At 40.0% G+C, this 13,979-nt stretch overlaps 1 protein-coding gene across 5 annotated transcripts in view; it reads left to right on the top strand.

Moving 5' to 3' along the window:
* The window catches only part of Lrch1 (leucine rich repeats and calponin homology domain containing 1), a 170,071-nt gene that overhangs the window by 133,832 nt on the left and 22,260 nt on the right, over nt 1-13,979 (top strand). For 3 of the 5 annotated variants that reach the window (XM_070003212.1, XM_070003213.1, XM_070003211.1), the window contains exons 16-18: nt 619-723; nt 7,668-7,777; nt 11,089-11,226. In XM_070003212.1, coding sequence (XP_069859313.1) covers nt 619-723; nt 7,668-7,777; nt 11,089-11,226 — 353 coding nt within the window. The remainder of the gene's footprint in view (nt 1-618; nt 724-7,667; nt 7,778-11,088; nt 11,227-13,979) is intronic. The other 2 variants (XM_070003215.1, XM_070003214.1) reach the window with 1 other exon arrangement.

Genomic DNA, 13,979 nt, shown 5'->3' with positions numbered 1-13,979 from the left:
TGTGAGTCTTGAGTCAAGGATTAAGGAAGAGTTAGGGAGACACATCTCTGATTAACTCATCCCAAAACACTGCGATGTCTTTAGAAAGAAATTCTGCATTGCCTTGTGATGGGGGAGGGGAGGAGGAGCCATTAAGAGAAATAATACTCTGTAATAGTTTTTACTTCTAAATGGTTGATACGTTCACACCTATTATGCTTTGTCTTAATGTAACCAAACTTTTGTGTGTATCATATGATCATGTTTGCTAAGAGGGATCGTGTTTTAGGACATGTTTGCAAAAAGAATCAGGCAGGCCTTTGCCTTTTAATCTGCATAACCTATGGGTACTTTCTCCCAACTCTGTGTCTTCTGAACTGTTAAGATTAGCAGTATGAATTGCATGCAAAGTAACTCTGCCTGATGATTACTAACACTCAGTTTTTTTATCATTCTTTTTATTCCATGCGTCATCTGTCATTCTCCTATATTGTACATTTGAAATTAAATCCCATTGTAAACGAAACCCACTTCATTTCCATACGAACCTTATGCCATATGTGAAATACTGCGGCCCCCTTTGGTTTTCCCTGGTCCCTGTGCACCTGTCCGTGGCCTGGCTCTCTCGCTCTCCTGCAGACCCAGCCCTCATTCTCCCTCCTATCTCCTTCAACAAACTTACGCAGGCACAAACATGGGACAGCTCTAGCTACAGCGTTCCATCTGAAGGAGACAGTGACAATGGTAGGTGACTTCGTACATCTTCCTCCTTGTTCTCATTAATAAAACCGTGAATATTCTGGGCCTTCCTTTGGGCTCAGCTGGAGATGAAGTATATTCACTTGCATGCTTGACACCCAGGAAGCCTGGGTGGTGAAGTCCAAACACGCATGTGGATTGTTCTGAAAGTTGGTCAAATGATAGTTTTAATTATCTTGGCTGTTCTAACTGTGGGGAGGATTTTATAGCTTTCTTCTCTGCCTGTTCTGCTTGGGTTTGGGATTTGTTTGCTTGTCTGTAAAAGTGGGGGGTTTGCTAACTTTGCTTGCTTTGAGACCTGTCGTAAATGATTTAAGAGTTGGCTCTTTTATTATCTCTGCTTATGACACCAGATTTTTAAGGTAATCAAAAGCTGCTCTGGCTGATCCAAGAGCCTTCCACTGATAGTAATTATGTTAACATTGAGAAATGTCTAAAAATGGCATCAATGCCCTTTTGCTTTTCAAACTACCTGCATGTTCTGACTTTGGATACCTTCTTTGAGTGTAAAGTCTTAAGAGTAGCAGGTTAGTCTAAAAATCTTACGAGCAAATGAAAAATGGAGGACAGTTAGGACTTATTGTAATTTTGTGCCATTAGATATCTTAAGTAATCCAATAGATTAAAAAAAGACTAAGTACAATTATTAAACTCTCCATACTACATATATCTAGATTTATGTCCTGGGCTAATGCCAGTTCAGCTCTTTTTACTTTAAATACAGTGGTAGCTGCAGTGTTAAATGAAACAGAATAGGATTTATTTGGAAGCAAGTGAGATGTGAGATAGAGCCATGGTCAGCACATAACTAGGAAGATACATTGTCTGAATATTCTTTTTTAAATCTTATACACAAACACACACACACACACACACACACACACATATACATTTGTAGATTTGTCTTTAAAATACTACCATGATTCCTGGTTAAAATTCAGCTGAAATGCTTTTATACTTTCTTAAACCAAAAGCAGTAATACTTATATTTCTTAGATGTCTAGCATTTCTAACTGAAACTTAACACAATTAGAAAGTAACAGTCCTGAAACAAAAATCTTCCCTTACGTCATCCTGCTTTAAATCTTAAAAGTTGAAAAGATTTAAATGGAAACTCCTGTGACACTGTTCTTTTGCTTAAAAATAAGAAAGGAAATGAAAGGAAGAGAGGAATTCTTGTTTTTCAGAAAGAATGGCTATTTATGGTGTCATGCTATTTAAAGGAAAGAACGTCCCGTGTTAAAGAGTTACGGGTGATTTGGCATTTCCTTAGAGATGATACCTGAAAATATAGGTTGATTTTTAAGTAGCTGGCAACAAATTAGACATCTCCTGTAGCTATAGAATCTCTGTCCTTACAGACGAACCAACTAAAGCCCAGAAAGCTGAGGTGCTGCCTCAGGTAGCTGCATACCCAGGGCCTCTCCATCCTAAGTGTCTATTTTCAGACAAATCCACATTTGGTTACATGTTTATGGGAGCCATTCTTTGTCTGCTACTAAGCCAAGCTGCCTTGCCTCGTTAAAAATGCTGTGGTTCCCATAGCAAACAATCGCTGTGGAAATCTTTCTTAACATAAAATAATCTTGCATTTGTTCTTTTTTCTGTGAGTGAAAAATCCCCCAAATCCAATTTATGATGTGGTTCCCCCAATAAGAAAGAAAGGCTATTTTTAAGTATTCATCCACTCCAATCAATCATGCCAAATGTTTGGTGGTTGTTGCTTTTCTTCTCTATTTGTAACTTGTGTTTCACATGCCCTAGGCCAGAGATGATCTTCTGTGTAGAAATCTTTACAAAGCCATCAGTGCAGGCTTCCAGCTCTTAATTTGCTAAACTTTGCCTTGGGACTTGAATGTATTTTCTAATGCAGTCTGCAGATGAGAGAATCTGTGTGTTGTCTTACATACAAGCTGGTGTTGAAGAACAGAGCCCACTTTTTACAGTTCTAAATGCTTCCTCTCACATGGAGCATTTTATTCAGTGGGTTTTCCTTGCGCTTCAAGGCTATCATATCTATGTAGTTTCTTCTTATTTTTGGCTCTACCTCCAACCTTAGCCATTGTAATGAAATAGCATCTCAATACAAGCTCAGTCTAACAGAGTTTAACTTTTACTTATTCATTGGAATTTGTCACATTTTAGATAAAGATTGTTTTACTTAAATTCTTTCCAGTATTTTATTCCAAATCAATTTTACTTAAAATTTTTCTCTATAATATGTCCTTTTTTTCCCCAGTAAAATAAGGCTCGAACCCATGGCCTCAGTACTTTGACTTGGCATTTTTGCTCAAGGCTGGCACTCTACCACTTGAGCCACAGCTCCACTTTTGGCTTTTTGCTGGTCATTGGAGATAAAAGTTTCAGGGAGTTGTCTGCTCATATTGTTTTGAATCACTGAGCTTAGTTCTCAGTCTTCTGGGCAGCTAGGATTCTAGGTATATGCCACCAGCACTCTGCTTCTAGAATATATTCTGTAAAGAAACTTCTTATAATGGTGAACAGGCTAGATGATCATTTTAGAAGTTTGGGTTGCCCAAAGTTCTATTTCCGGAGGGGAACAGAGGCCAGAGTATCAGTTCATCTGTAGGTCTACCTGCCTCTGGCATTGGCTGGCACAGGTTTATCTCTGATCTTAACCTGAGAACGCACTTCCTTCTTTCCTTACTCTCTTACTACTCGGTGTCCTTTCCCATCCTTCCCCTTGAAGTTAAAGACCCTTCTTGTCTTCTGATTGTGTTTGTCTTTTCACTTGGTGGGTGTTATGTTAGACCTGTTTGACATTGGTTTTCACTTGAGAATAAGTGAATGGACATACGCATAGGCATTTCTCTTAGGTTTTTATTATAATAATCTTGCACTAAGCATTTAACCTCCCCGTTGCTAGCATGAGGACACTGAGGACATGAGAGGTTTTATAGTGGACCTGGGCTCTGGCTTCCATGGTGGAATTGCCTAGGCCCACATTCAGAGATACTAACTCACTAGGAGTAGCATTGAGTCTTACGTACTGACTTTTTAAGTTGCTTTAAATGTGATATTTGATGTAAGTTAAGTAGATCTGGAGGAAATAAATGACTGAGCTTGTCCAATTTCCACCCCACATGAGCTCATGATATTTTTTTTCAAAGCCACTGTGTTGTGCAGCCTTTGAATTTGTGGGGTTAATGTCCAACTCAGAATCTCGTGCATGCCACAACTGTTATGAGCATGGCTGAGCTATAGCGCCCTAGCTAAATTTGCATATTATAACCACTAATACAGTTTAGGTTCTTAACTTCCAAGGTAAGAACTAAATTTCTAAGCCTCATGCTCTCCCCAGAGGAGAAATTTCCATTCACTGGGCTAAGTTTAGGTCATAGAAGTAATCATGCACCTTTTATTTTTTTTTTTTGCCGGTCATGGGGCCTGAACTTTGGTCCTGGGTACTTTCCCTCAGCTCTTCAGCTCAACGGTAGCGCCCTACCACTTGTGTCACAGCACCACTTCCGGTTTTACCTCTGCTTATGTGGTGCTGAGGAATCGAACCCAGGACCTCATGCATGCAAGGCAAGTGCTCTATCACTGAGCCACCTTCCCAGCCCACATGATAATTTTTATACAAAGATTGCATTTCATATAATAATATAATGACAACACAAGTTTCAGAGAAGTAGATTTTTTCTGCCTAATGAAATGATGTTTTTACAACAATTACATAGTTTCAAATTATCCTACACAATAAACAGCTTAAAGGACTTTTATTTTTTCCTGTATTTTTAATCTACTTCCCCCCCTTTCTGTACGCGCGCGCGCACACACACACACACACACACACACACACACACACACACACACACACACACACACACACACACACACACACACACACACACACACACACACACACACACACCACTGAATCCCACTTCCCTTTGCTTTTCTTTTCTTTTCTTTTTTTTTTTTTTTTTTTTTTTTTTGTCGGTCGTGGGGCTTGAACTCTGGGCCTGAGCGCTGTCCCTCAGCTCTTCAGCTCAAGGCGAGCGCTCTACCACTTGAGCTACAGCGCCACTTCCGGTTTTCTGGTGGTTTATTGGAGATAGGAGTCTCACGGTCTCTCCTGCCCGGGCTGGCTTTGAACCGCGATCCTCAGATCTCAGCCTCCTGAGTAGCTAGGATTATAGGCGTGAGCCACCAGCGCCCGGCTCCCTTTGCTTTTCACGGGGTGAAATTTGATTTGAAATGAGACTGCTTTTAAATGTTTTCTCAGTAGACTCAAGGAAAACTTTTGTTCTCTTGAATTTAGTAGGGGAGTCCTTAAAATTTAAAAACATACTAATAAACAAAACCAGAATAATTCTTCTGTAGGTAACTCCCTGATACCTTGACCCAGACAGAAATAAGCTGACAAATTTATTATGAGCCTACAGAATTTGTTTAAAAATCTCAGGTAATCTATAAAAATGAATAACACTACTAGAAACCCAGTAGTAAGTCTATTCATGATTTGTAATTGTATGTGTATTTGAAAAGTTTATTTTTAAAACTATAGTTCAAGTATTTATGAACACTTCTTGGTTGCTCAGCATTCAGAAAGCACATGCCCTTTGTGCCTGGTATATATTTAAGATGCACAGGGATTTAAAATGAAAAGGGGCGCAGGAAATTACAACTCAGACACTATTGCATTGTCCTGATAGACCTCACGGGTCTCCAATAAGGCCTCCATGCTTGAATTGTGTGCTATTAAACCAAAGCTCATGGTTCATTTGACTTCCTGATAGCTTCATATTCAGAGAGAAAGTTGCCAATAAAAGCATATTGAAAATATTAAACATGCCATATTAGATAAGATTTCCCCGGGGGGAAAAAAAAGCAAAGGAAAATAAAACCTCCAAAGAAAACATTGTTTATTGAAATGGTGTTAGGGCGCCTCCTGATGGCATATCTGTGTATTACACAGCTCATTCCACATTCTTTGACTTTTTTGGTAAATTTGGTTGCTTTCTCTTAGAGGTGTGGATTATTTCTAGATCTTACGTTTTAATGCATTTCTCTTCCAATGGATATACTTTGATGGGTGGATTTTTTTCTTGATATAGTATAAAGAGGGTGTAAGGTATTCTTTGAGTTTCTTCTGTTCTTTCTAATTTGTGAGACTTCCCTTTACTCTGTGAACTTTGTCTCTCCCTACCAGATAACTCTGTTCTTCCGTTGGCTTTATTGTCATAAACAATTGATCTCACTTCCTTTGGGCTTTGGTTTTTGTGGGCTTTAATGAGATCCCTTCTGTGTCATGCCTTTGGCTTTCTTTGCCTGTAACTTCCATGCATACATACTTTTCAACAGAGCACCAGGCCACAGTTTATACATAGACTCAATGGCTAATGGCTTGGCCCTCATTAGAGCACAATCCTCAATCCCTAGTGCATCAGAAGGCAGATTCATTTAGAAAGAAAACCAGAGACAAATTGATATTAAAATAAAGTATTAGACCAACACAGGATATTTAATTTGATGTCCTGGATACCAGGCTTTTATTACAAGTAGTATATATTTGTAATCCATATGCATTGGAATCGTATAAATGGCCTCTAGGCAGTGTTTGTCAGAATAAATAAAAGTTGAAGCTCTTCAGCTTTGACATTGTTGAGATTATAGGCAGAGGAAGTATGCAATCACAGCACTTCTTCTATGTAGATTTGTGATTTCTCACAATAGAATTGTTTTTTTTAAATAAGTTTTTTTATTGTGAGAATACTGTACAGAGGAGAGGTTACAGTTACATAAGCAAGGTAATGAGTACGTTTCTAATCAAGCATCACACTAGAATTCTTTATCCCAAACTTCCTGGATGAGTCCCTTAGCCTCTAAAAATTCATAAGATGGAAAACTAAATATAGCATTTTACAGCTCTTAGGTCCCTGCTTTGACAGTCTAGGATAAAAAAATCTCTAGGAAGGAAAAAAAATACAAGTTGAAATCTGTGCTGGGCTTTATAGGACAAAAACATGAATTAAAATCACTCTTCCACATATAGCATTTGTGTTTACCTTCTTCATTGATCTGTAAAAGATACCTTCTAGCCGCGTACTGCTGGCTCTCGCCTGTAATCCTAGCTTCTCACAAGGCTGAGATCTGAGGATCACGGTCAAAGCCAGTCCAGCTTATCTCTTATCTCCAATAAGCCACTAGAAAACTGGAAGTGGTGCTGTGGCTCAAGTGGTAGAGTGCTGGCCTTGAGCTGCAGGGAAAGCACTTAGGCCCAGAGTTCAAGCCCCACGACTGACCAAAAAAAAAAAGGTATCTTCTTTAAAGGATTATTATTGGTTGAGAGTATTTTATGTTTCAGTGCCGGGGGGTCATTCCTAAGGCCTCCTGCATACCAGTGCTTGCCTCCTGATCTGCACCCTAGCCTAACAGAGAACATGTTTTCTAAATTCCACCCAGAGGAAGCACCTTTTTTCATTACTACCCTCAGAGATGATATCACAGGAGGCAGTATTATTCTACTCTATTCTGATATGTAATCTTGTGTTTTAGCACTCAGTGTTTAACTGAGGCTTATAAAAATGTTATGCCAACAAAAATCATTTATCTAAACATGTTAGTTACCTATTTAGCTTTGCTTTTTATTATCTTTATATAATTATATGAAGGGGTTTTAATTTACCATGTCAGGTTATGAGTGGTCTTCACAGTAACCCAGACATTTCCATGGATTCGTTCTACTGTCACCAAAAGACATGCCTTCCTTATTCACACAATCTAAAGTAACTTATCATTTTCTCTAGAATATTTGAATCAGGCTTGTCCTGTAAACTCAGAATTTCAGTGTTTTTGTGTGTGGTAAATAAATTGTTGGTGATGAATCAGGAAACTGTAAGTTTGACTTGAACGTAAGTAGCCCTCTGGACTAGCCCATAAAATCTTTCTACTTTCTGTTCCAGTGTTTCTAAGGCCTCAGAGAAACTTGGAATCTGTAGACCCACAGTTTACAATTCGGAGGAAAATGGAGCAAATGAGAGAAGAGAAAGAGCTGGTGGAACAACTTCGTGAGGTATTCAGGAAATACTAGCAACCAAACAGTCCATCCCAAGACTGAAGCAGAATTTTGTATTTTTAAAAAGTCCTAGTTCCAACTCTAGCTAGGTCACTTTCTGACTCATTGGGACTGGGTAAGACACTCGGACTTTCAGTTCTTTGTGTACTGAAAACAGTTCTAATTTCCTTTTATGGGGTTTGTAAAGAATATATGAAAGTAGAGAAGTAGAAATATTAAAAACATTTGAGCATTACTATTTTTGTGTGTGTTGTACTGGGGCTTGAACTCAGAGCCTGGGTGCTGTCCTGAGCTTTTCTGCTCAAGGCTAACACTGTACCAATTGAGCTACAGGTCAACTTAAAACTTTTTGATGCTTAATTGCAGATATAAGTCTCATGAACTTTCCTACCTGGTCTGGCATCCAACCACAATCCTCAGATCTCAGCTTTCTGAGTAGATAGGATTATGACAGACAAGGATGCACATTAGAAATTGCTTTGTGAAGCTGGGCACTGGTGGCTCGCACCTGTAATCCTAGCTATTCAGGAGTCTGAGATCTAAAGATCATAGTTCAAAGCCAGCCCAGGCAAGGAAATCCATGAGACTCTTATCTCCAATTAACCACTGGAGAACTGGAAGTGTAGCTGTATGTAGTCTTGAGCAAAAGAGCTCACAGACAATTCCTAGCCTCTGAGTTCAAGTTCCATGACCAATTAAAAAAGAAGGCAAAAAGAAAAAGAAAAAGAAATTGCTTTGTGAGCTTTCATTCACCAAGAAGCACTGTGACTAGAGGTAGAAGATGACTCCAGACCTTCGGAAAGGATCCAGATTCTCTATTTAACCTTCTCTTTCACTGAGTAATTATTGAGCACTAAGGCAGGACTGAAGGTGTTGGATATAGGAACACAAAGGCCCTGATGATAGGAAGCCTGTAGTCTATTGTAAATAAACAGGGAACAGATAACAGATGCAATTCCGGGTTGCAGGAGCAATGAGTACTAGGAATAAAATTTAAATTAAAGCTAGTTAAATTAAAGCTTTGTTAGTGTAGGTCATACTTCACATATGGTAAAACAGGTGATCAAGAGTCCTGAGGCTTAAACTCATGGCCTGGCTACTGTCCTTGAGCTTTTTTGCTCAAGGCCACTGCTCTGCCATTTGACTCACAGCTCCATTCCAAGCATTTTGGTATTTAATTGAAGATAAGAGTCTGATGGACTTTCCTGCCTGGGCTGGCTTTGAACCACAATCCTCATATGTCAGCCTGTTGAGCCATTAGTGCCCAGCTCTTAGCAGCATTTTTAACTGAACAATCACGAAGAAAAAGAACCTGAAAACAAGAGTAGAAGTTAAGATATTCCTCTCAAAAAGTGATGTGTATCTTATAGCTCTGTGATACACTGTCATGTTGGATCATATGTGTTTTAATTCAGCAACATAAAATTAGAGATTAAAATAGTGCTTAAATAATTACATGCCTACACTCAGGACAGTTCTGCAAAGAAGACTTATGTAATTCTATTATATGCCTGCTTTTTTTTTTTTAATTGTGAAAATACCGTACAGAGGGGTTACAATTACATGGGCAAGGTAATGAGTACATTTCTTTTTTTAAATTTAATTTAATTTAATTTTATTTTATTTGAGAACATACTGTACAGAGGGGTTACAATTACTTGGACAGGATAATGCATACATTTCTTACCAAGCATTGCAGCCTCCTCCTTTGTTTACCCTTCACCTCCCTTCCCAGCCTCCCCCCTCCCCCCCACCCAATCGTACCCCCCTCCCCCCCCCACACCGACAAGTACATTTCTTATCAAGCATTGTTGCCTCCTCCTTTGCTTTTTTTTTTTTTTTTTTTCTTTTTTGGTTGGTCGTAAGGTCTGAACTCTGGGCCTGGGTGCTGTCCCTCAGCTCTTCAGCTCAAGGCTAGCGTTCTATACTTGAGCCACAGCTCCACTTCTGGCTTTTTCTGCTTATGATGTGGTGCTGAGGAATGCATGCAAAGCAAGCACTCTATCACTGAGCCACCTTCCCAACCCTCCATATATGCCTGCTTTTCAAGTTTTCATTTATTGGAAACAACCAGATCCAGCCATCTCTTCATGGGCTTAGACTCAGAAGGGGCTTCTAGGACAGAGCAGACACTCAGGGTTTTAGAATTGATTTCTCTCCTGCTCCCTAGAGGGTGGGGTGGCCATGCTCCTTCCTCTGCCTCTGCTGTGTTGAGGCTGAACCCTTAGCCATTGCAAATGAACATACATGCTGGCCCTCTGACAGGCGAAGAGAAGGCTGGCCAGCTTTGTGGTTTAATGTTTACATCATGTATCTGAGACACAGAGTTGAAGGACTTAGTGGTATGTTATAATGTTATCATAAACTGGGTCCTATTGATCACTTAATAGTTTGATTTAGTGATACACAATTAGAGACTCCAAGGGTATCTTAAAATTAAGATATATTTCATTGAGAGATTTAAATAACTCTATTATATGTCTAATTTTAGGTCTGGGCAGATTTTTTTTTAAAAGAGAAAACACAGTCTCTAGATTTAGTAGTATACTCCTATTATCCCCAGTGACAGACCAGAAGCACAGTTAGGATCACAGCCTAGGTATAAAGTGAGACCTTACTTTGAAAATGCCCAAGACAAAAGGGACTAAAGGCATAAATCAAATGGTAGATTTCCTGCCTAGCAATGAGGAGGCCCTGAGGTTGATCCCAAATACCACAAGAAAGAGACAGAGAGAGAATTTGGTGATCCATAGGCATATAAGTGACCTAAATCCATGCCAGGGGAGTTCCAGAAGGAAAGGAGAATGAGAACTGGGAAGAAGAATTTTTTCTCAAGATGAGCAGGAAGATGTGGCTGCCAGAAGTAGCCGGAAAGCCCAGTGCTGGTGACTCACACCTCTAATGCTAGCTCCTTAGAAGTTGAAATCTGAGATTTGCTAGTTGAAAGCCAGCCCAGACAGGAAGGCCTGTGAGACTCTTATCCCCAATTAGCTACCAAAAAGCCAGAAGTGGAGCTCTGGCCCAAGTGGTAGAGCATCAGCCTTGAGCCCAAAAAGCTAAGCAACAGAACCTAGGTCCTGAGTTTAAGCCCCAGTACCAGCTCAATCAATAAATCAATAAATGATAAACTACTGAATGTGTTTCTGGACAGAGGGAATTTTTATTGTTTGAAAGTGTTAAGTCGCATTGATATTTTCTAGCTCTGCTTTATCCTCCTCCTCCCCACAGTGAGTTTGTAGGTGCTTTTGGCTGTTTTTGTCAGGTTCCCTCACTCTTGGTAGCAACTGGCTTTCTCCTCTTTCCCCCAGAGCATCGAGATGAGGCTGAAGGTCTCTCTGCATGAAGACCTGGGGGCGGCACTCATGGACGGCGTGGTGCTCTGCCATCTGGTCAATCACCTGCGGCCGCGTTCCGTGGGCAGCATTCACGTTCCCTCCCCAGCGGTTGTAAGTAAAGGCACACAAAGGAAATCCCTCGTAACTTGGCTCAAATCCTTTCTGCTGGGCTCCACAAATCCAGAAGAATAGAAAAAGGGAGGAGGTCTAGGAAAGCAACTTTTTCACTAGAAAGAGAATGTTTTACAGTTAATAGGCGGGGCTGGGAAGCTGGCTCAGCGATAGAGGGCTTGCCTCGTGTGTATGAGGCTCTGGGTTCAGTTCCTCAGTACTACATAAACAGAAAAAGCCGGAAGTGGTGCTGTGGCTCAAGTGGTAGCCTTGAGCTGAAGAGTTGGCCGACAGTGCCCAGGCCCAGAATTCAGGCCCCATAGCCGACCAAAAAAAATCACTAAGCAGATGGTCCTCCCCTTTTTTTACTCCTCTCCCCTTCCCTCCCTTCTTCTCCCCTTCTCTGTCCTTCCCTTCCTGACAAGGTCTCGCTAAGTATTCCAGGCTGGCCTCAAACTCATGATGTAGACCAGGCTAGCCTTGAATTTATAACCCTCCTACCTCAACCTCTCTTGTGCTGAGATCACAGGCACATAACCACTATACCTGCTTGCAATTAGTTTCTTTTTTTTTTTTAATCTTTGATATTTTGAGATAGCACTGTAAAGATGTGCGCTCTGGGAAAATAGCATAATAATCTGCTAAGTCAGAGGTTAGTCAGCTGGTCATGAGTTTAACAGCTGCCTTATTACACTGCGTTTGGGGATAACTAGTGAGGAAGGAGAAGCACCTACACCAGTGTTCTCAAGTTCTCACTTCCATACAGGGTAAATAGCACATGCACAGAGGATACTTGTGGGTGTTTTTGTGTGTGTCAGTACTTGAACTCAAGCCTGGGCACTATCTCTTAGCTTTTTTTGCTGTCACTCTACTACTTGACCACAGCTCCACTTCTGGCTTTTAGCAGCTAATTGGAGGTAGAGACCCATTGACTTTCCTACCTGGGCTGACTTCAAACCATGATTCTCAGTCTCCTCAGTACCGAGGGCCGCTGGCATGAACCATCTGCACCTGGCTTGTCCTTTATTTTTTTAATGTTTAGAAATATTTCTTTATTATGTTTGTAGGACTCAGATTTAGGGCCTCTGTGCTAAGCAAGCACTCTACTACTGTGCTACGCCCAAAGTCCCGAAGCCAGGAAATCCCAGAGAGTGGTATGAGCCAGGAGAGAGATACAGAGACAGCTTCCTGGCTGAGTAGCTGGCATTTTGGATAAGCGTGTCTTTAAAGCCTGTTTAGGATGTCCACAAACAGTGAAGAAAGAATTTCTGTGCACAGCTTTTGCTTTGCATTAAGGGAAGCAGAAGAGCTTAGGGGCTAAGAATGTCTGCACCAAATTAAAATTCCTGATCTACTTCGAAAAACTGTAAGACTTTGGGCAACTTGATTTCCTCTTCTTGTTAGGATGAGATGAGGCATAACATAGCAGATCCATGAAAAGGTGAACCATTACTGTCATGTTTATGCGCAGCAGACTTTTTTAACCTTGGAGGCCCTAATCTCCAGCACAATCTCCAGGATGGAAACTTGAATGAAGCCCCTACCTCTCCTCTTCTCCCTCTCCTACCCCAGGAAGCTTTCACTGTGGCAGTATGCCCCCTACTTCTGTTTTTTCTCAGAAGCAGGAAAAAATAACTGATCATTGTTTCAGTTCTTACTTTCTTTTCTGTAATGTTGATTTTTTTTTAATTTTAAATTTAGCTACTTTGTGGTGCCAGAACCATTGGGAGCGAAAAGACTAGTTTGGCTTCTTTTCAAATCTGATCCTTATAGCTTTGGTGTAGGACAGTAAATTTTGCCTGTTATCTATGGAACTTCCCAGCATCTTTAAAAGATGAGGTCCAAATTGCCACAAAATTTAGCTGTTTGCCAAATTCTGACTTATTTTTCCTAAATGATTCCAGAGACAGTGTGTATTCAACCAAGAGTGTACTCTACTGTCATAACCAGGAACTTCTTACTCTGTGCATATTTTATTAGTTTTCCGGGAAAAAGTGCTGTATTTTTTAGAAAAAAAATATATGTATATATATATATATATATATATATATATATATATACACATATACATATACATATACATATATATATATATATACATACATAGATATATTTTGTTTGGGGGCGTCTGGTCGTGGGGCCTGAACTCTGGGCCTGGGTGCTGTCCCTCAGCTCTTCAGCTCAAGGCTAGCACTCTACCACTTGAACCACAGCGCCACTTCTGGCTTTTTTTCTTTTTGCTAATGTGGTGCTGAGGAATTGAACCCAGGGCCTCATGCATGCAAGGCAAACACTCTACCACTGAACCACCTTCCCAGCCCCTAGAAAATATTTTTTTAAGTAGAAATACTACATGACTGGAGAAAATAGAGAAATATAGAAGATAAATAAAGCATTCTTTATTACATTACCAAAGACAATCATTACTAATCACTTTTCTCTACTAACATTTTCCACGTTTTCCTTAGTAAGCTTCTCACATCTACTATTTGGTAGTATTTAAATTTTATTAGAAAAGCCTAAATATTCATCTCATTAAAATTCTTTCCAAAAGTGCTTTTTAAAACTATCACCTTTTAGACAATGCTAAAGTATAGTTTTTCTGCTTAGACATTTAGTTTGTTTGTTTTTTTTTCTTTTTTGAACTGATAATGGGGCTTGAACTCAGGGCATAGGCACTGTCTCTTAGCTTTTTTTTCTCAAGACTGATACTCTACCACTTAAGCCAAAGCTTTACTTCTGGACTGTGTGTG

The sequence above is a fragment of the Dipodomys merriami genome, unplaced genomic scaffold, assembly GCF_024711535.1.
Source record: "Dipodomys merriami isolate MVZ:Mamm:240054 unplaced genomic scaffold, mDipMer1.0.p SCAF_6, whole genome shotgun sequence".
NCBI classification, from domain to species: Eukaryota; Metazoa; Chordata; class Mammalia; order Rodentia; family Heteromyidae; genus Dipodomys; species Dipodomys merriami.
The sequence above is the reverse complement of the archived record's forward strand: the minus strand, read 5'-3'. Positions and strand labels throughout refer to the sequence as shown.